This window comes from Lytechinus pictus, chromosome 9 (genome assembly GCF_037042905.1).
Source record: "Lytechinus pictus isolate F3 Inbred chromosome 9, Lp3.0, whole genome shotgun sequence".
Taxonomy (NCBI): Eukaryota; Metazoa; Echinodermata; class Echinoidea; order Temnopleuroida; family Toxopneustidae; genus Lytechinus; species Lytechinus pictus.
Genome location: NC_087253.1, coordinates 22,533,847 through 22,557,784, shown reverse-complemented (window position 1 = coordinate 22,557,784; position 23,938 = coordinate 22,533,847). Strand labels below are relative to the sequence as shown.

At 35.8% G+C, this 23,938-nt stretch overlaps 1 protein-coding gene across 3 annotated transcripts; it reads left to right on the top strand.

Moving 5' to 3' along the window:
* Nucleotides 1–1,388: 1,388 nt before the first annotated feature.
* Nucleotides 1,389–22,931, top strand: LOC129268120 (ankyrin repeat and sterile alpha motif domain-containing protein 1B-like). Of its 3 annotated transcripts, none has more exons than XM_064104939.1 (10): nt 1,389–1,779; nt 4,460–4,668; nt 5,935–6,028; nt 7,142–7,245; nt 7,705–7,816; nt 8,657–8,805; nt 9,272–9,412; nt 14,360–14,782; nt 15,579–15,875; nt 17,178–22,931. In XM_064104939.1, the coding sequence occupies exons 2-10, from the start codon at nt 4,570–4,572 to the stop codon at nt 17,361–17,363; spliced, it is 1,605 nt and encodes a 534-aa protein (XP_063961009.1). In that variant the 5' UTR covers nt 1,389–1,779; nt 4,460–4,569; the 3' UTR covers nt 17,364–22,931. The 3 variants fall into 3 exon arrangements, with proteins under 3 accessions (XP_063961009.1, XP_063961007.1, XP_063961008.1); XM_064104937.1 differs by having other exon boundaries at nt 1,529–1,779; nt 9,272–9,739; XM_064104938.1 differs by lacking the exon at nt 1,389–1,779 and having other exon boundaries at nt 4,457–4,668; nt 9,272–9,733.
* The last annotated feature ends 1,007 nt before the right edge of the window (nt 22,932–23,938 follow it).

Sequence of the window (23,938 nt, the reverse complement as noted above, 5' to 3'; positions counted from 1 at the left end):
CATAACCCTTCCTGACGCATGTATAATAGAGGTGGCACGTAGCGAATAATGAAGTATTCATGAGAATCATGCCCCAGCGTGCCTTGTAAAATGGATGTTGCTTGGAGATCGATTCACACCTTGGGTTTTATAACCCGGGGGCCAAGCGAGGGAGCTGTTGCCTCGTACACGTAGAGCCTTGTCAGTGTATTCCTGCAGGTCAACCGACGTCCACTTGGGGTTCATGAATTTTCATGTCCGAGGAGAAGCAAGGTGTCAATGCAACTTTCCCCAGTTTTTGATAGTCTGTGGTGCAGACTTTTATATTGCTGGATTGTTTTATGATATACTTCAGACACCAAGTCTTACTTGGCCAACATCTACATGATGTACACAAACATGTACATGAAATGCAGCATAACCTTAAATGCAAGCCCCCCCCCCTTCCCAGTTATTTTCCTGATGTTAAAGACTGTCGACAAGAAATTTATTTTAATTCAAATACATCAATCTGTTTATAGATGTGCATGTAGTATACATGTACCAATATGCTAATTTATATCTCTCTTATATGCATGAAATAGCAGAGCAAACAAATTGTGAACTTTGTTTTTATTTTATCTGATATGTTTGCAAACACTTATTCTACCTCTGAAAATGAAATGATTTGGGTGTGTTCACACCAGCTCAGTCAGAAAATACTTGTAAATATAGGAGAACCTGATCAGTCCTCCCGTTTAATACCTGAGTCATTCATTACAAACTTGCCCCAGCCGAATAATTCTCATTCTTAGCTTTCACTCAGCAACTATCCTGGGGGGGGGGGGGGGGTGTTTCATCTAAATTGTCAGTGCTGACTATTTCAGTGAAATCCTTGCTTTTGATTGGCTGAGAAGCGGCCTCTGACTGTTACTATGGTAACTGTCGGAGAAAGACATCTTTTCAGTGCTGACAACTTCCGTGAAAGGGTCCCCAGGTAACCTTATAGAAAGTCATGAGATTGCAATGTTCTTGTCATCTTGAAAAGTACGTATTAGTTTTGGGGTATTTTCCTTAATTGCGGTATACTGAATTTTGTGTAAGAACAATAAGTATATCCTCAGTCGGAGTTAGGCAGAAAATGTAGCCCCTGCAAAAGGGAAAATAATAGTATGGTGTTGGCAATAATATATAGTTTATAATAGTCCAGGGTTAAGAAATTGCTGTGTTGCAAGGTTATTTATGGGCAAAATACCAGGTATTTTCAAGATTTGAGAGGTGTGAATGCGTATCATTGAGAGAATTTTCCCCAACAGTCATCAATCCATCAGTCTGGCTTATCCTAATTATTCATTTTTCAACCTTTGATCATTGAACATGTCTCTTGTGTAAATTCTCAAAGCTGTGTCAATACATGCTCTTCGAAAACAGACGTGAAGCGTGCAATAATGTTGGTGGCTTTTTAACGGAATTTAGGAAGTGGTTATTACACAGTAGCTTCCCTCTTATAATGCACTCGCAGTCCAATTTTGTTCCCATGTTCTTTTCGAGTTGATTCGCACATCAGTTGAAGTTGCCTAGTGATTGGAGTACATTGGTAGAGGTTCAAATGTTCATTTGATTTTTGTCTTTGATTGGATTACTGGAATTATCGGAGTCAAATGTGACAGACGGTAGTGATTATCGTGTGATGGTGTCGATGTTGAACTTGCTGTCAAAATCAAACCCAGTTGGAACATCTCTGTCTCTCTGTAAAGCTTTGCATTGGTACATGGGCTCTGCACTTGGATACATGCACTTTAATACAAAGAATCTATAATGGTATGATATTTTTTCAATCATTCATGGATTCTGATTCCACATCAGTCTATTATAGGAGTAATTTTTAATCCTTGTTGTACTTGTGCACAGACTATGTTTTTGCCTTATCTTGTCTTTCTTATGCGGCCTACAAGCAGAGAGTTTATTTTTTTACTATTAATATCATTTATTCAGCATTTTTAATACATAAAGAATACAGAGTTACAGTAATTTTTGCATATAAGTTACTGTTATCGTAACTTTGCCATCCCATGGTAGCTTTCATAGAGTCCTTAATGTTGATTGATGAGCATCGTTACCATAGTATCTACCATACAATGGCAAAGTTACTTTTATGCAACAAGTCCATGCAGGTCTTCCTTCAACACTGGCAAAATAACAGGTATTTTTTTGGTGATCTAATGGACCCGTATGAGCGCACCTGTACTGTTCTACACATTCTATTAGGTCATATGAGGCCAAAGAAGGTGCGTACATCATTGCCAATAATTAAGGGTAATCCCCTAGGATTAAGAAATTAAACCACACCATACCTATAGTGAGCAGTACTGTAGATGGAGTGTGCAAATAGTTTGCAAGCACAGACTCATACAGTATATGACATTTTAACCAATAACAGGTCTAGAGTATCTAAAGACTAGATGCCAAAGGCTCTGTCTTTGTCAAATAGGATAGAGCCAGACACAGTACATAGTGAATATCTAGTCTCACTACTTCAGACTCTGCATTATGGGAAGTGCGAAAACAAGGGTCTTTGCCTGCAGACTATGTGCAATGTAGGGCAAGTGGCAGATTGTATGCAGAAAACATGTTTTTTTTTAAATGAATAGCAGTAGACTATCGTGAGGGAATGGACTTGAGGAACTTTCAGATGCGCACTTTGACATACCACCCTTTCAAAAAAAAAAAAATTTAAATGATGATTCCAGTTAAAAATAAGGCTAATGACAAATTTTTGGCACGTGTGAAACCAAACATGATTAGAATCACGAACACGCATCACAGTCACAAATTCAAATTCTCCTCCAGAGGTGAATTCCAGGTCCATTCCATTCAAATCACAGTTTTCGAGTGAGTGTGTGAAAGGTCCGATGATTCTAAAGGCGAATTGCAATCATTACAATGATGTTTCAAGATTCACGTGTGAAAAGTCCCATAGACTACTAGTCTTTTCTTAATGTAATTTTAAATCATGTTATCTTTTTAGTCATGTTTTTAATATGTCATATAGAGTGTCGGATCCAGGTAGGGTACATCCAGACCATGCCCCCCCCCCCTTTTGAGAGCCATAACAAATATTTGTTAGGGGAATATATCGTGCACAGGCAAGGGAGTGAAAATCCTTTGTTGGAGGGGGGGGGGGACTTGTTAATGTTTTCTGTACAAAAATGCCCCCCATTTTGAAAATAGCCCCATTAAGAAAATCCTGGTCTTGCCCTTGGTCATATAAAATCCCCGTACAAATTTCCCTAAGGACAAAAATGAATGGAAAGAGTTCTTGTTCACGGGACAATGTGTAAACCGTGACCGCGCGCTTGTTTTTACATGTGTATGATATCTCAAGCTGACTTTTCATAGCTGTATGCGTCAAGTTGAAGTGTGATTGAACGTAAAGATAATGCGTCTTTTATAGTCCACAGTGGCACTCAAGTACATTAGCATGCATGATCATTGGACTTTGACAATGCTCTTGTTTACTTGTCCCAAAACTCCCTGTAGAGCGGATAAGCCAAACAATTGTGCAAATTATGACTAAAGCAAGAAACTTTCACAAGTATTAGTATACGCCGTAAGATTTATTTTAAAGATGGGAGGTAAATTTATAAATGCCATTTTCGGCCGTTGCCATGGCAACATATTAATTTTTCAAAAGTAACATACATTCCCATGAAATGGTAAATAAACATGATATAGATGACCAAAATGATAATTTTCAAGCTCCCAATTGAATTCATATAAAATTTAGAAATATTCAAGATCACCAAGATAGTTCCAATTGGTCCGTTGCCATGGCATCGGCCGAAAATGGCATGTATGAATTTACCTCCCATCTTTAAAATAAATCTTACGGCGTATACTAATACTTGTGAAAGTTTCATGCTTTAGTCAAAATTTGCACAATTGTTGTGATTTTTGGAGCTTATCCGCTCTACTACTGATGATCTTGACTTGTACAGTGTACATGTACATGTCACCATAAATGACATTCATTGAAACGCCTGATGAATTTGATGAGGCTTTTCATAGTATACTACCCCACATCATTCTTGAATTCCAAGACAGAAATCACTGTGTCCCATTTATTTGGGATGAAGCCAGTGGTGAAATTTCTTTTTGCTAAATCAGTGTTTTGCCTTATTCAAATGATCTACGGTGTCACACACTACGTGTGATATACATAATAGGAAGAAGGAAAATGCTGCAAGAATACTTGCTTGACAGACTGACAGATCAAAATCAATATTTTTTTTGATTGATAGACATCACTGTTTGATTTGTAGTTTTTGTATTTGCGTCTGTGATGTCTATTCAATTTAGTCTGTCAACTCCATTCAACTAGATGAATAAAAATTAATTTGTACATGAAATGTAAATGTACGAAATGCCAAAATAATATGAAATCATCTATTAGTAATCATTTATTAATATATTTTCTTTACCTTTTTCTGGACATTTTCAGGTTTAATATATGGTTCAAACCGTGGTAGCCGTACCTTCTCCTTGTCACAACAAGATCGATTCTCACGCCTCTACCCGGGCATCGAGCGCTCTGGCGCCCTTGCTGGCAGGATGTCGGTGATGAATGGGACGTTGAGCGATGGGCTTGGGAAGGCAAAGGGGGACGAGTCCGTCGTAGGAAATTTAGATGATTCATCAGAATGGGATCAGGTTAGTTATGATGACGATGATGATGATGACGACGATGATGGTGATTGTAATGATGGCGATAAGGATGATGATGAGGGTGATGATGGTGATGATGAAGATAGTGGTGATGATGATGATGGTAATTGTGATGATGATGGTAATTGTAATGACGATAAGGATGATGAGGATGATGATGGTGATGAAGATGATGATGATGTTGATGATGATGATGATAATGATGATGGAGATAGTGGTGATGATGATGATGGTAATTGTAATGATAATGATAAGGATGATGATGATGGTGGTGGTGATGAGGATTTTGATGAAGATGATGACGATTTTGATGATGATGATGATGGTGACGATGATGATAGTGTTGATGATTTTGATGATGATTATGATGGTGATGAAGATGATGATGATGAGGATGATGATGAGGATGATGAGGATGAAGATAGTGATGATGATGATGGTGATGATGATGAAGATGATGATGGTGATGAAGATGATGATTTTGATGATGATGATGAGGAAGATAGTGATGATGAAGATGATGATGATGATGATGAGGATGATGGTGATGATAATGATAATGATGGTGATTGTAATGATGACGATAAGGATGATGACGGTGATGATGATGATAAGGATGATGATGATGGTGATGATGATGATAAGGATGATGATGATGGTGATGATGATGGTGATGACGATAAGGATGATGATGATGACGATAAGGATGATGATGGTGATGATGATGATAAGGATGATGATGATGGTGATGATGATGATAAGGATGATGATGATGAGGATGATGATGATGGTGATGACGATAAGGATGATGATGGTGATGATGAGGATGATGAGGATGAAGATAGTGATGATGATGATGATGGTGATGATAATATAATAGAATATTATTCTGAATGACAGTGTTGAAGATATTGATTGTAGGTAATTATATTCAAACCAGAATTGAATAAATAATTTTATAATCCCATTATCTTTTAGGTATTATAGCATAACATGATAGTATTATTATCATTATTATTTGTTTTGCATCACCTGTATGTACCTTGGATGCGAAAAGCAAACTGAATCACGATGACCCACAGGTCTCTCCTCCCAATATAACTGATTAGGGGAAGATGTTTGCTTCTAAAACCACTCCGCAATATTTCGCTTACATTGTAACAATTTCAAATCACATAATTTCTTTGTTTCAAAGATGAATTCATGTTTTGTATTTAACAAATTATTTTGTATGATTTTGTTTTTATTTAGATCGAGAGTATAATGAACTCATTTGGGGCAGGCTTAGTACGAGAGTCTGTCTATGTGCGAGACTACCAACAAGACTTTGAAAAGATGTTTGAAGGTAAGACAATCTTTCTATCTATTTTTCATCTGTCCTTATGAAAGGTGAGGATGGAAGGAGGTTAAAGGAGAATGAAACCTTTGTAACAAGATAGCTTGTGTGAAAATAGAAAAAATCAAAGAAACAGATCAACGAAAGTTTGAGAAAAATCAGACAAATAATGAAAAAGTTATGAGCATTTGAATATTGCGATCACTATTGCTATGGAGATCCTTCTATTGGCAATGCGAAACAAGATGTGTGATGTCACTTGTGAACAACTCTCCCCATTACTTTAGTATATATTTCACTTAAAATTGCCTCTTTTATCACATCTATCAGAAGATCATGTGTTCTTTCTATAGGAGAGCATGTAATACAGATTTCTAAAGAATACATCATGGATAAAGAGTCTGTATCACCATAAGAAAAAGCAAAAAGAGACATTTTGGGGGTATTTTATAGTCGATCGAAGGGAGAGTTGTTTACATGTGACATCACACATCCTTGCCAATGGGAGGATCTCCATAGCATTACTGATTGCAATATTCAAATGCTCATAACTTTCTCATTATTTGTCTGATTTTTCTCAAACTTTCTTTGTTCTTATTCTTTGATTTTTCTGTTTTGACACAAGCCAACTTGTTCCAAAGGTTTCATTTCCCTTTAAAAAGGTGGCTGCAATATAATATTTTTTTCTCCCTCTCTCCAATGCTTAATATTACAAGGACTTAAAATTAATCCATAGCTGCTGTGAAAAGTTACATATAAATTACTGTCAGTAGAATAAAAAAGGTTATATACAATATATCTCTTTCCTTCTGTACACTGTATGTCCCAATAAAAGTAGAGGGGGGGGGTGAAGAAAAAATGGGGAAAGGGAGAAGTGGGGGGGGGGGGTAATACAATCTGCCCCACCCCTCCATGATAGTTTTTATAGGGCAATTGGAAAAGTGAGGGGAAAGGGGACGAATTAGAAAAGTGAATGGTTCATACAATTTGTCTCTTTCTTTGTCTCAATTATCATGGAAGTTCGGAGGGGACTAGGAAAAGTTTAGGGGGTCAGAGGAGGTGTTCCTTATTAACCTCAGGAAATCTATTTTTCTGTAATTTTTTTTGTTATAATTATCGCAGGTCCAGGAAGACCTCAGAGTATTGGTGCATGGTTGGACAGTCTGAATCTTGGCCAGTATGAAAACATGCTCATTGCAAACGGATTTGATCATCTTGATTTTATTGTAAGTAGTTCACTCATTCATACATGCATTATCAAATGAAAGGAAACTTGTATGATAGTGAAATTCAATATGAAATAGAAGTTTTGACATGGATGCATTAAAAAAAAATTGGTGTAAATTCCTTTACTTTACATGCATACATAAACAGATCATGAAAATAAATACAAAATAATCAACATAATAACACAAATATATATCAAAATTTTGGCCTATATCCATGATGATGAATTGTACAAATGAATTCAAGCATAGTGAAAAATTAATCAATCATAAAAATAACAAGATTTAGGGCTTCATTATTGTACCTGTATATCAATTATCATCATATCTGTTTTATCTTCAACATTAGTTATTAATTATAAACATTAATAATTGGTATTAGCATCATCATTTGAGTTGTTATTACTGTTCTTAATATCACTTTTGTGCCAAATAAAATGATTGTTCTTATCGTTACAGGGTGGGAGTATTATTGAAGAGCAAGATTTGATGGATATTGGCATTGTAGAAGAGATTCATCGGAAAATGATCCTAGAAGCTACGAGATGTTTACCCATCATGAAACCAATAGGTAATCTGGCTTTAAATTAGAAAAAACAACAAGAGTTTTAAAGCGGAGCAAACTAACACCAATTGTTATATTAGCCAGTCTTATAATAACTTACCTTGAGCCTGAGCTATCTGACCTTGTGTACAATAATGCTTGAAGGTATATTTTTTTGTCTTAATACATTTAATTTACTCATTGTCTATTATGTGTATGTGCCAAGTTGCTGAGGATCATTAGCATTTCATTCAGTAGCTTTAGAGTGGAAAAATCACTACAAAATAATGTGATTCGTGTACATTGTTTGGTTTAAATCGTGTGATCGTTAAGGCCCCAAATGGGATTTTACCAGAGAATTGCAGACACTTATAGCAGTTGTTTTTATTGAGGTCACCATTGATGAGGTCACCATTGATGCCAAATACTAGACAGGCTATTTTAGTTCGTCTCTGTCTATGAATTTTGATATTCCAGTCTTCTTCCTTTCTATTTTCACCCCAATTTCAATTGTTGCCTCAAATTCGCTTTGTTTTTTTTTTGTATTTAAATGATGTTTTATTGGTCATTTCAAGGTACATTCATTAAATACAGTTTAACAAATACAAATGATATATTATAACAAATTACATAACAGCTACATAACATAAGTGGCTTTGTTGTTAATTTTACTCTCTGTTTTGTTTTGTCTCTCTTTCCTCATTTCTTCTTTATTTTACAAGTAGCAATCGAGCCTGGGTCACCGTAATCCTGAGAAATAACTCCAATCTACCCACTGAGCTATCATTCCTCCTTGAATTTATTTCTAAAAAATTTAATTGTTTCAATATGTTATTCATTTTTTCAATCACACTAACGCTCCTTTAGGTCCTGGTCCGGAGTTCACACCCAAGCCTGCGTCCGTCTCTGATTGGCTGCGGAGTCTACTCCTCAGTGATTACATCACAAATTTTCTTGAAAATAGCATCACTACGATGGATAGAGCATTAGAGCTATGGGAGTTTGAACTAGAAAATGTAAGTATAGAACAGATGCCAAATGTAATTTTCCCTTTTCTTGGTCCCCCCCATCCTCCCAACACATATACATGACTGTACAAATACAGAAAATTTTACATGATATAAGAGCACCCAACAGTTATCCTATCCATTATGATTATTCAAGTAACATTGCAATATGGTGCAATATTGCACAGCAAGCTTTGTACATAAGTCTTAGGGGAATTTACCATTTTGGCAGATCGTGCGATTAGGTCTGCTATTGCACGGGCATAATCATACAGAATAAAATATTTATTTTTAATACTCTAGCTTCTTAAATGCATCATTATCATAAAATATGATCTTTCTCGTGGATATTTTCTTAAACGACAATATAAGGCTTTCTTGCCAATTAGCTTTAGCTGCAAGCAAATTTATCTCTCCTGAACTAAGCTTCATTAAAGTTTGCTTCTAAATCTATCCTGATTGCGCATCATTACAGGTCCTTGAAGTACCTATGCTCGGCCACAGAAAGAGGATCCTCGCATCGCTTGGTGACCGACGACGGAGTCGACACAGCAGCACCATCGACATCGAGATCAGCCGACCTCACTCCCTGGACCTCACCTGCAGCGAAGACTTGGTAAGACCACCCAAACACAAATTCCCTTCTTCCTGTGAAAACCTTCTGTCGTCTTGTGAGCCAGTCCCGACACTGTCACCTCCACCGCTTCCACCACCACCACTGCCACCACCGCCACCACCCCGTCACACCTCCGCTGTAAAGCCCTCCCTCTCGAACCGCGAGAGCATCAAATCCAAAGCTAGATCCCTCGCGAGAAAGGTCTTAACCAGCCCCACCAGCTCCAGATCCAGTGAGAAGGTGATCCGACCTCGGAAGTCGACGGATCGCGGTAGCTCCAAGTCCAGAGACATCCCGGTTGTACCAAGGGTGGCTGCTCCGGTAAAGGCAAGATAAAATGAACATCATTGACGCTGATTTGGAAGCTTTGTATACTCCGGAGAATACTAACATAATCATTTAACTGGTGTAGGCTACATGCTAGCAATGCCAGGCAGGCAGGATTCATACAAGCTGAAAGAATTCCCCCTCCCCCTTAGTCAAAATTTAAACAAACTGTTGAATCCCATCCGCATTCATTGTTACTGGTTTGCAATTGATATTTAGGGTGCAACTCTAAAGAGTTAATTTTTTCTATGAAATCCTTTCAAGACTGCATCAGGAACCATTTGATTAATTCTGCTGTACATATTATCATATTTCAAACCTGGGCCCCGTCTCACAAAGAGTTACGATTGATCCGATCAATCGCAACTATGGACGGCCAGCAACGTCAACAGCTATTACGCATGTTTGTTAAAAATATTTTCTAGCTGTGATGTATATTCATGCATTAATTGTTTTCTTGAAAATTCACTGTGCTTCTCTTTGCATACAAAGGACGTTGTGCAAATTTTTCGTACAAAAAATTATGACATTGATGGATTTCCAAAGAGTCACGATTGATCGCATCAATCGTAACTCTTTGTAAGACGGGGCCCAGGTGTGAGAAATATTATGACGGTTCTTTCAGGTTACATTGAACTTTCCCTGTCACACAAAGCTTGTTGATTGATGAAATATTAAGGACTAACGTTTTAGTGATTTACAATGCCCGAGTACGCAGCTTCAAAGATATGCATAATCTTGTACATGCTTGACATTTGGGCCAAAATTGCTCAAAAATGTTATTTTGTGCACAATTTCAAAACCAATTGTGATTTTAAGCAAATATCATAATTGTATGAATATATTTGCTTTTACTGATTCAAATTTCTTGATTTGATCTAATGAATTAGCCACTAGACCCCTCCCCAAAAAAAATAAAAACCAAAGAAAATCAAATAAAAAGAACAAAAACAAAATCAAAATCTAATAAGAGGGGAAAAAGGAGAAAGCTTGTATGAATCCTGTGTGCTGTTGCGCTGTGATAACAGAATACTAGCCCAAATAGTTGACTGATAATAAATTAACAATTATGTTGACTCATTCGTTGTACAAATACACATGTATGTACATTTCAACGTATTAGAAAACATTACATGACTTTTTGGCTACTAGGTGTATAAATATTTGTAGATATTCAATCACCTACAGTTGTTTTACATCATACATGTAAATTCATGAAAGAGATATAAAACCTTGACATAAACCCATCACCTACTTAAACAGTGTGATCCCTGTACAAAGTCTATGGGAATCACAGAACCCGGTTAAACATTCGCATTCTGGAACCGGGAGATCCCCGTCTATGGAAATTACAGAATTCAGTAACCAACAGGTTAATTACTTGTATTGTTAGAATGATGTGTGACTAACAGATTGATCGAGTAAAACCCTCTTAACCACTTGACTGCTGACTGACATAATGTGTATACAACCCCTCTGTGCTGAGCAAATTTTAATACACACTCAAAACTCACTACATAGAGCTTCTATAAATCACAGGGAAGTCCCGAGAATTTCTCGTTATAGCGCCATCTGTTGTCCAAATCCGCAGTTTTGATAATCCTGTGCTATTTCCACCATAGGGGTATTACAGCGCGATGCTGACACTTAAATCGGACAGTGTTGTAAGCACGTAATATTACGTGGTCCGCACAATATTCAATTTTCTCCAATGTGAGCAGGATATTAACTCTCCAACTTTTCACAGTCTTTGGTTTGGATACTCATATTTGAATAAATTCATTTATCTGGATTTTCATAATAATATTAGATTAGTTGCATTTGTGGTTGACTTTTTAGTTCATTTAGTCCATTTTCTATTTTGCTGTAATAGTGCGCAGCTTATGTTGTGTCCCATACATATAACATATACATGTATGTACATGATCAATTCATTATATTGCAGTCAGACCGCAGGTCCCTATGCTACATGTAATGAGCAAAAAGGCCAGATTCATCCAAATCATCTCGTGGCTGAATCCTCCTTGCAAAATCTCGTGATTCGTGAGATTTTCTTTCTCTAAGAATTTACCTGTTTTAACCTCAAGTTAAATGAAATATTATTGCACCATCAGATAGAGTAAAAGTTACTCTTTCATATTGGTCATTTATTTTGTATACAATATTTTGTTAAACAAGTAAATTTCTGGCCTGAAATTGTGCCTCAAAACTGAATTTTCTTCCTCTGTTTTCTTTTGCAAATTGTGCAAAACTTTTTATTTTGAGCCTCAATGATATCTATATCACCTTAAAGCTGAACTTCTGTACTTTCTCACAATGCCACTCTTGATATGCGGCACCTTTTAATCGGGTCAAGATCACACTTTTCCCACCAAGGTACAAGACGAGATTTCTGAAATTTTGTACTTGCATGAAATCCAGAGTTCTGATTGGCTGGATAAGGTTCACAGAACAACAGGCGCGGGGTATTTGAGGAGATTACCACATGGGAAGTGTGACCTTCCCACGAACCCAGGCACTGGAACCGTTGGAATTTGCCATTGTGTGGTCTTTTTGACCAATCAGAGTGCAGTCTACTTGTTTTCAAGCTGCTTTATGTACTTGGCAAATGAAAAGTGTGATCTTGACCCGATTAAACCAATTCTGATTTTGAAACCTATATCATTTTAAAGCATACATATTCAGCTTTATCATGATATAAAAATCATTTGGGCTCAAACAAAAATAAAGTGTGAAAATAGCAGCTTTTGTCAGGTGAAAATATTTATTTTGTAGCATATTTTAGGTCAAAATTTTAACCTATATTACAAAATCTTTGAATAAATCCAAACACATGACCTGAAAGAATGATTCTTTTTCTTTACAATGGTACCAAATTCATGAAATTCGATGCATAATTAGAGCAGCAATGACCGAATGAAAAGAGGTGTTTTGGTCCGCATCAAGCTCATTAAATATGCAAAACATCTCAAGTCATGAATATCACTTGGATGAAAGAAGCCACTTTCTTGGGACCTGCAGTCTGACTGATTGCATCTATTTATATTCACTTTGAATATGTAGATACATGTAGATATTAGAAGGACTCCATGTATTTTCAGTGTTTCTTTAAGATTTAACTTTACCATTGATATATTTTTTGTATTTTTTAGTGAATCCTATAACAGTTTAATTTTGGGGACCTTCATTATATCGATAAATACATTCACTTTTAAAACCCATATTTAGCACTAAAATTTGTAAATGCTCATCTAACTTGAAAGCTAGTTAGTTTTCTAACAAGTTATGTTTTGTATAGTGTGCAATGTGTATATTGTAGTATTGAAGCTTTATATATGTATATATATATATATATATTCAGTAGCTTCTTTATTTGTACAATATTGTCTCCTTTAAGTTATTAATACAAATGATAATCTATGACCTAGCACGCCAAAGTTAACAATGAGTCGCCCAAGATGAATGTTGAGAAGGACATACATGTACATGTATGCCTGTAACTCGTCAACTGGTCTTTTATCCGCCTCATCATCATGAAGTTCAGTTTCCTTCTTCATTTTGATACATTTACCTACCAATTACCATGTATGAATCACGCATAAACGAGCAAGAAGAATTTCCAGTTTTGATGTTAAAACCAAGTTGCGCAGGAAAAAATGGCTTAAGATTTGTTAACAATACATGTATGACACCCTACTGTAATGAAAGGATGACTCATTAGCGTATCTTCTGTTCTCCTAAAAGTTGAGTTCACTCATTTCTAATATGGATTCAGAATTATACAACAGTTTCTGTGCTAATCCTTTCTGTTTTACCACAGTTTCTGTTGATTATAATCTACAATGCGGGAACGATTCACTAAAGTATGAATTTGGTGCCAAATCAATGAAGACATTTCACTCTTACTATTGATATCAATTTTTTAATCAAAACAATATTAACAATTATGATATTTATTTCCATACATGTTTTCTTCATTGTGGGACCGACTGTATTTTCTTATCAGTGTGGTCAACTTTAAAACTAATCACGTGTTTGAAACACAAAATGATTAATGATATATAGACCTTTGATTATTAATCGGCATCTGTTATTTAATTTGTGTTAAAAGCTTGCTTCTTGTAGTACATCACTTCTTAGAAACAGGAAAGCTGCTTGACGCATTAGTGGAGTAATATTGCAACTATTTCTACAACTGTGTTGAAATGATCTTCAGAAAATTAGTCTCCATCAATTAAATTGAACAATAATGAATAATGATGTATTTCTTAGGCTTATCTTATTCCCCTTCTAAAATAATAGATCACTTCGAGTGGTGAAAGAGGAGTTTCCATGAAATTATATTTACAAGTAAAATGGAAGAAATTGGTAAAGGGTTTGATTGCTATATTTTGCATACACTGTAGATGGGCACATTATATTACAACAGATACATGTACATGTTGACTCTATTTCATGAATGCTGTTTGATGATTGAACTGATTTTGTAATCATTTATTCACTTAGTACTTTGTATATTTCATATTTATATGGAACAAATTTATTCCATGTGAAATGTTGAATGTATTTTGAAACTATAAACTAACTTCTATTTCTAATTTCCTTACTTACTATCAACAGGAGTTACAGATTGAATCTTTTGTCGGACCCGAAGAGAGAGAGGAAATCAAACGTCACACGAGTCAGTCATCGTCGTTGGATATCGATCTCTTTAAAGACTATTCTAAGGAGGTAGCATCTCCGACAAGAAACTCCACTTCCTCAACGATACCGGAAGAGGGAGCCCTTCATCCCTCCGAGGAGGAGGAATTCAGAACTCTAATAGAGACCACGGAACAGTATGCGCGCCAGAACGGCGATTGTGCGAGCTTTAAAAGGACTAATGAGAGAGGGATGGTTGAAAGTAAAAAGAAAGAGGGAGGGGAGGAGGAGGAGAAGGGGAACGGAGTCCATCCAGAGAAGAAGCAGGGTGACACCCCCGGATCACAATGGATGCACCCACCTGATGCATTGATAAAGGGATGCTGCAATTATACATCATCTGTAAGTATCTTAGGTTATCAGATTGGCAATTCTGGGTACGTTCTATTAAATCATCAGCTCAAAACATGCCATATTTACATGTACATGTAAGTTTCCCCTTTTCAAAATGCTTGAACTTTTTAACTATAAGGTTGTTTTTTTTTATTCTTGATCAGACCATTACTACGATGCTTGACTAATTTCTGTGTAATATTTACATGTATTAGCAAATGCTGCATGGTGCTTTCCAGGAAATTAATTAAATCATAAAAAGTAATTAATAATTTTAATGACAAAATTATGAATTTTAAGCTTATGGATAACTAATTTGAACTTCTGTAGTTTTCTGTTTCTGTTGTTGTAAGGACATATTACTTCAGCAGTGTAGCTTTCCGCCACATTTTAACACCAAGACCATGTAACCAATTACACAGGAAATATTTCATGTCTGATTTATCATACATGTAGTTGCTGATCTTATTGACAATCGAAATTCATCTCGGGCCTTTTTTGGTTAAAGTGGATGTAGTGATTGAGTTTGGATTTGAGCTCAGAATCTTATAACCATGAATCCAGTGCTCTAACCAATAGACAATATGACCCTTATTGGCAGTTCTGGGGCCCAATTCATCAGGAATCCCAACTATGACAATTTTGTCATTATGTCAAATACTATGGTAACCTTGAATGTGATTGGCTGCTGAGCCCTGTTACCATGGTCGTTACCATAGTGACAAAGTTGCAACAGTTGTTAATGAAACAGGCTCCTGGATTGTAATTTCTATTATTGTTTGCTCTTTTACTCCACCATCCGCAGTACCTTGGGTCATCTATCATCAAGGAGCTTCACGGAACCGAATCAACGCGAGAAGCGTGCACGCGGCTGCGACGATCAGCACAGCACCTCCAGAAGATGCCCGCCATCACGCTCTCCATCAACTACGGCGGCGTCAAGTTCATCGACTCCAAATCTAAGATGGTGATTACGGAACATGAGATCTGTAACATCTCTTGCGTTGCACAAGACTCTAATGATCTTAAAACCTTTGCGTACATCACTAAAGATATCCAATATGAGAAGCTATATTGCCATGTCTTTACAGTCAAGACTGTGGTAAGTTTAATTCACTTTTTTCTTAAAGGGTTACTTTGGGCTGAAAATGTATAGGATAACATTCACCAAGCAAAACGCTCAAAGTAGATACTGTCAGTGGCGGGCTACCTACAGGTACAATGTAGCAATGATTGTCACCCGCAAGTTACACGCAAGGCTTGCACCGAACAATGTGACAGGACCTTTACTTGTTGACTTGTATCATACATGTATCTTGATGGTGACACAACATTTGCTACTGCCTCATTTGCTCCGGTCTTAATATCTCAAAGGGCATAGGGTTAAAGTTAGGATTGTAATACACTGTGCTTCAGAATGATGTAAAGATTAGGATTAGGGTTTATCTAGTTTTAGAGGTTAGGATTTATGTTTGGCGTAACGTGCAGATTTTCCATCGGAGCAATTGTCACTGGAGCAAATGTCACCGGAGCAATTGTCACCGGAGCAAATGTCGTGGAACCATCTTCAGTGTATGTTATAACAATACACAATATGTTTCCTTCCTCTTCTTTTTTCCTTTTTTCTTCCTTTTTTTTTCATTATTATTGCAGTGGTAAATCACACTTACTATCATACGTTTATCATATGGTTTGGTTATAACAAGTTATAAGAAATTTATGTTCTATTCTTTTTTCTTCATTATTATTGCAATGGTAAATCAAACTTATAATCGTATCTTTTTCATACGGTATGGTTATAATAAGTTACAAGAAATTTCTGTCCTATTCTGTTTCTTCATTTTTATTGAATGGTAAAATCAAACTTATAATCATATCTTTGTCATATGGTATGGTAATAACAAGTTCCCAGAAATTTCTGTTCTATTCTGTTTCTTCATTATTATTGCAACGGTAAAATCAAACTTATAATCATATCTTTGTCATACGGTATGGTAATAACAAGTTCCCAGAAATTTCTGTTCTATTCTGTTTCTTCATTATTATTGCAACGGTAAAATCAAACTTATAATCATATCTTTGTCATACGGTATGGTCATAACAAGTTACAAGAAATTTCTGTTCTATTCTGTTTCTTCATTATTATTGCAATGGTAAAATCAAACTTATAATCATATCTTTGTCATACGGTATGGTTATAACAAGTTCCCAGAAATTTCTGTTCTTTTCTTTTTCTTCATTATTATTGCAATGGTAAATCAACTTATAATCATATCTTTGTCATACGGTATACAAGTTACAAGAAATTTCTGTTCTATTCTTTTTCTTCATTATTGTTGCAGTGGTAAATCAGCCTAACTGTAAAACTGTTTTACATAAACAATTATTTATCGTGTTGTTGCAGGACTTAGCCACAGAGATCATCATGACGCTAGGTCAGGCATTCGAAATTGCTTACAAGATGCTCTTAAAGACAACAAAGGGGGCAGCAGACATGGCCCAACCGCAGCAACCAATCAGAGTCAAGGAGATTCAAGCGACAGCAGACGACGATTCCGACACCGCAAGTTATGAAGATACAAAATTATAGCGACAGCCCCCCTGGAAGGGGAATAGACTGTTCTCTTTACTAGCAATGCTTTCAACAGAGATATAAACATTTTGCTGTATATATAATATATAATACCCTATATGTGAATTCTGAACACTATATGGATAGCCAATATTAATTCAAACTCTGCTCTAAAGCTGTGGTTTAACTATGGATAGCCAATTGTGACACTCATCTCTAACAGTACCAGGGGCCATTTCATCAAGCTGTTCGTAAAGAGCAACTGATGATCCTTTCTTGAGGTGAATGATGTTAACCATTAAATGTTCATTGGTGAATATTCAGCGCATGAGAAAGGTTCACCAGTCGCTCATAAAGTCACTCTTGATTTACGAACAGCTTCATAAAACAGCCACCAGGTTTGATATGTCACTCAGATTATTCATCTCTCTCTCTGAGGATAAAAACTGAATAAGTTTTCCTCGTCGATATAGCATGATGAAGATAACAGACTTATAATGCCAACAAGTTTTGAACATGTTCAATTCCAAATCAAACCTGAGTCCCACACTCAAACAAAAATCTTTCAGTTGAATGGAATTTTGTAGTTACTTGCAATCAGTCGCAACTCAACTCTCTCGCAATGCCCCACCATGCTTAATTTTTGGGCTTAGGCATGTAATCAAATGTAAGTCTCTTGTAACACACGAGTCATTATTCAATCCAAAATCAACAGACTTTATACATACACCTACCTGTATAATGCATCAATGTCTTGTGGACAGGGTCTCTTTGTTAACGTCTGTGGATGTTTCGTAAAGCTCATGAATAATCAAAACGTGACTTTCATGTACATGTATCTGGCCTTTGCTACTTAAAATTCTACTTAAAAATTTGTTATAGATGAGTTTCTAGAACCACTAGTGAGGCATGCTGCTTCGTTAGTTATGCTACAGTGTATCATGCCTTCTTACATGTACATGTATATGAATTCACACTTCTTGTGCTTTTATAAAGTAAGTTGTAAAATATTCCTTGCATTGTTGTCTCATATAGATATTCTATCATCAGCTTTCGCAAAGGAGGAATTTTAATTTGCTGACCACAAGATTGTGAAAACGAACTGGAAAACATTGTAATGAAGTTATATCAGTGGGGCCAGCTACATGTAACGGACAGTGAAAGACTTTCTGCACCCTTAGCCTTAGACACTTTCCTCCCATCGATAGTGAGATTATTGCCTTTCCATCTGAGGCTTTGCCATTTCAAGTGGTGTATATTCATTGGACAAGCTTTTGGTCTACTTCTTAGATAATTCCACATGGGCTAAAAATTAACCCATTTGGTGCAGTTTTTTGGTTTACACGACACTTCGGCTTATGCCAACTTAGCCGAATTCTCACGTAGTCTAATGCCCAGTTGGACTAATTTTCCGCTTCATTTACTTATAAATCTTTACTGTGTCAAATTAGAAAAATAGTTTATAAACAATTCATCTATTATACAACAAAGTGGTGTTAGATCAAGTGGGTATAACCAAAATGGAAATTAGACAAACGGTAAATGGGATTTAGTGTACATTCCTCACAAAAGCCGACACTATAAAAATTTCTTTGATTTTCCCTTTGTTTATGGGCGCAGAAAACAAGACATCTAGCTACATGTAGTTGTTTAACCATCTTTCCCGAGCAGCACTTAAGTCTTTGAAAATAAGACCTTCACAGATTATTCTTGAATTTGTTAAATGCTGAACTTTTTGTTTTTTTTTGGTACAGTGTACCATGTGTATAAATGAAATTATATCTAGCTTTTCATTGGTGCAAGTCATGTCTATATATTTTTATATATGTAATTTATTTTATATCTCTATGAAAAAAATTATTGCCATGTTTTATCAATGCCTATATGTGAGAAGATGAAATGTATGTACAGGTACATGTACTTAATGATTCATGAATTTACATGTACTGTCTATTCGATAGTTCTTATAATTTTGGTTTATTATCATTATCGGGGCTGGTTTCACAAAGGCTTGTGATCACTTGCAAATTTGTAAAGCCAAACTCTGATTGGTTCCTTGTCAATCTTGTGAAGAGAATGTACTTTCAACAATAATATTGATTTGCTATCTCTAATTTGCAATTGATCGCAAACCCTTAAATTGCAGGGTCCAAATTAAAAAAAAAATGTATCATGTGTAATACCACCAGATTATATTACAAGAAGAAAAATACCTGTTTAAAATGATGTCTGTGAATGTGAAGAAATTTTCTATTTCTAGTACCAACTTTATCCTCATCCATTGAGTTTGTGTGCTTTATGATTGGGAGTTTTTGCACAGTGACATACATGTATGAAGGATTCAAGAATATAGAAAATGTATTGTCAAATGCCCTCCATCACAAAGAACAACCAAGAAGTCTTTGTCAAAATTGGTTTATCTAGACAGCAGTTTAGTCCTTGACTCTGGGCAAACGACATATTTGCAATTTTTTGTCATCTTTCTGAGCTTAGGACAAAGCTGCTGTTCCGGTTCACCAATTTTCAACAATGACCTCCCAGTTGTTCTTTGTCATTTAACGAGCATTTTCAATACATTTACCGTGTTCTTGAATCCTCTGTACACCGCAGAACAAACACTTCTCGGTATAAAACATGCGCCACCAATGTCCGTCTTTTGGTCGGCCACTTTTTCCCCCGAGACTTTCAAGATAGCATGTGCCGTGAGTAAGAATTGATTTCTTTAAGAAATATTTAAATTAGCGATGAATTTCAGGTGCAGGGGAGAATAAAGGAGTAATATGTAGAATCCCTAGCACAAGTTGAATGTGACCAGTTACCCCAAAACCAATCAGTCACAAAGGAAGGTTCTCTTTATAAAAATAGCCAAAATAGTATAAATCTGTCTTCGAAAAGCAAAAATGGGAAAAACAGTCTGAAAAACAGACTTTCTTCATACTGTCAAAATTTGTGTTGTATACTTAGTTGAATAAAGGACGATATACGGTTTTTCGTACTCCATCTTTTCCAGACTGCTTGAAGGTTTCACTGACATTGCAAAGTGTGTACGTCTCATGCTTGAGTGAACCCTGAACTCCAAACCTTCTTTCCTTCTTGAAGCTCTTGCAGAATTTGTTCTGCATTATAGTACTTGCAAGGGTTACAGTCGATGAATGTTGACAAGTTTTGTATGATTTCAAAGCTTAGGATATGCTCTTTCAAGCGCAATTGAAATTAATTTTGAGTGACTTGTTGGTTTCGGGGTGGCTGGTGACGCTGGTCACATATGTGTGATTTCCCAGGACAACTAGAATGTGTAAATGATATTTGTGATTACTTTGAAAGGGAAACACAGTAATTTATACATGGTGTTTAGTACATCTGGTAGACCAATTTCTCACGATTCCCAATAATGATGTATTATGTGATTTATAAAATGCATGAATGGATATTTTACCCATTTATAACAGCACCTAACGGAATACATGTAGGTATGGGCATGGAATAGGCACTCACTGTATACTACATGTAGTACTTACAATAATTGTACCATATGATTGTGAAATATGAACAATACAATTAATATTACATAGGGCCTACTCCATTTCTGTGGTAATGAAAGCAGATTATAATCGTTGAAGAAATATTAACTATCAATTTTGTCTCCTATTTTACCAGGGGAAATAGTATGTGTCATCTTGTGATTATGAAATATCATGAGTTTTATTGGACATATTGGTCAGGGTTTCTTGCATATTCACCATAAAAATACTCATCTTCTGCCAAAAGCACCCTTTCTATTAAACAAGTTATTGTAAGTTTATATTTTCTGTGAATTCAACTCAAGATCTATTCTTTGAAATCCTAAAAAAAGCCCATCTTAATCATTATTTGCTGTCACATGTATGTTGGTGTCTAAAAATATTTCAATTTCTTTTCAATAGTTTCATAATATTAAGACATGTGATGCAAGAAATGATTTGTTATTGATTGCAATTTTTTGCAAATATGATTTCATTTGAAAAACAAAATCATAAAAAAATTCATAGAAAGTTCTAATTTTTAGAATGAAAATTGGTCCATTTGAATAACCCCCTCAGCCAAAATTGTTTAAGGTAAATCAGCTCCAAGCTTCCTTCTACATGCACGTAGTATAGGTTAAATTAAAGAGTTCACATTCATTTTGAAAGTGAAATGTATTTATATATCATAAAACAGCTTCAGTAATTTCTATGTAATCGTAAAAATGCTTATGTGTGATCTGTATATTTAGTGCAGGTTACGTACATTTACTGTGTATGTATTGCAATGCAATGTATATTATGATAAGCACCATATATCTTTCTACTGTAAGGAATAGCTTTATTCTATAGAAAATGACATTGTATTGCCGTTGGCAATTATTGAGCCATTCGCTGACATTGTACTAAATATACAACATGTCAGTAATGGAAAAAAATATATGAAGGGTAAGATGAAAGTATTTCTGTCTCCTCTGACAGTGACATGTTTAAAAGATACTGTCTTGTTACTATTGTCTATTTTCTCTCCGCTTTGTTTTTCTTTTCTTATCAGACCCATGATATTCACCTGGACTTGACCCGGATCACAAATTATTATGACCGTTAGTATGAAAGGGGTCAGACTCATCATTTGAAGTCACTTTCCTCTATTTACAAAATCCACCATAGACATTGACAAAACCATCATGGAAGAACATATGTCTTTAAGAATTTGCGTTTGTGCGGCTTGTACTTAACTTTTACAACTCTTAACCCTTATTGTGCCAGTAATATATTTCCCCAGTGCCAGGTTTATCCCAGGGGTAGTAAGTATGCATGAACAAACATGCCACTATGCGTGCATTTGGATCAGTGTACAGATCTATGGCAGGAATCCCGCTTCATGTTTAGGGATGGTTTGCGTCTTTTCATTGCAGCTTCCCTTCAGTCCCCATCACCATGTCTAGTGGGACTATGATGATTCGTAAGGAATAGCTGCTTGCGGGAGTCCTGCAGGAAAGATGCGTCTCTAACTTTCAACAAAGTGCCTAAAATATGATTGCTCTCAGTGGGAGGTATATGAATAGGCAAACAATTAAGGTATATACATGCAGATAGACCTGACGACATGAAGAAATTTCATTGCATCCAAGTATTGGCAATCTATCTGGGGACTATATCACAAAGCATGGTAATTGACAGTAGGGCCATATTAACGATTGATTACATTATGAGCAATCAATCATATAAATCAACAAATCGTAAAGTTTTGTGTTATGGGCCCTGTGAATGGCTCAAGACCTAATGTAACTTCTTCGCATGAATGATTTACTATTGTACATGTGGCGAGTAATGTATGCTTATTATAAAAATGTAGCATCTGTATCGATTATTCAACCAAATGTGATTCTCACATTTGTTTATATTCACTCACAATTTTGATCATTATCTCGCACTTTGTGTTCTCTCATTTTGTACTTACGTGTGTGCATTATTTTTTGCTCATGAAATAAGTTGATACTTACTATATGTGTATGCATTGTACATTTAAAAACTTATAGGGCATGTCATGCCCAAATGATTAAATGATTTATAAAAAATTGGATATTTAATGGGAGGTGTCATTCGTATTTTGGGTCATTAAAAGTAAGTTGGTGACATCGTGTACTGATATTGTCGATGATGGTGGTGATATGATGATGGTGGTGATTGTGATAATGATGATGATGAAATGATAGGATGATGATGGTGGTGATAGTGATGATGATATGCATGCAGAGATTAAGCACCAAAGACAAACACTTAACAATATGGATGTTTGTGGTCCGTGACCCCCACCCACTCCCTTTCAGAATCTAAAGACCCCTAAAATAGATACATGTAGTAGAATATTATCCATTTTTAGGGGTAATCTCTAGATTTCTGGTAAGAAACATTTTAAACATCTCTGGACTTGATAATTTTTTAATGTCAATGAGAACCACTTTTTTGCCAACCATCCCCCTAAAAATACAAGATAAACTAGGTGATCATTAACCCTAAAATGGCCGGGGGGGGGTTGAATCAACCCCCCCCTCATCATTTTCTGCGATCATTCCGCCGCGCGAAATTTTTTGACCGCGCCACTCGCAGAGTTTATACTTTTAAGTCTCGCGCATCTTTTGAGACCAAATTTACGACGCCCGGGTACGCGATTCCGAAATTACGCAACATTTTGTAAGTGCATGTCAGACCAAAAATTGTTCCAAAACGTGATTTTGTGTACAAAGTCAATGCAAATTGAGTTTTCTCATCTTATTCATAAAGATATGATTATTTTTACTTAAAAAAGCTGAAAGCAATTGATTTTAGGATAATTATACTTCAAAAAGGTTGTGCAATAAATCTGGTGAAAAAAACAAAAAAAAAACTAAAGGTTGAAAAACAAAGAAATACATAAGAAATTCATAAAACAATAAAATACATAAGAAATTGATTTCCAAACCGAAGTTTTTTTCAATTGCCATTGTTAAGAATGCTACAAAGAATATTTTTACCAAAAATTAGCATTTAAGGAGCTTTAATTAGTGAATTAGAGCAGAAAGTATGATTTATGCATAAATTAGCATAATT

Coding starts and splice junctions, on each gene's coding strand:
- LOC129268120 (XM_064104937.1), top strand. CDS start 4,570: ATGTCGGTGATGAATGGGACGTTGAGCGATGGGCTTGGGAAGGCAAAG. Junction 4,669..5,934: donor ATTCATCAGAATGGGATCAG/GTTAGTTATGAT, acceptor GTTTTTATTTAG/ATCGAGAGTATAATGAACTC. Junction 9,740..14,359: donor GGGTGGCTGCTCCGGTAAAG/GCAAGATAAAAT, acceptor TACTATCAACAG/GAGTTACAGATTGAATCTTT.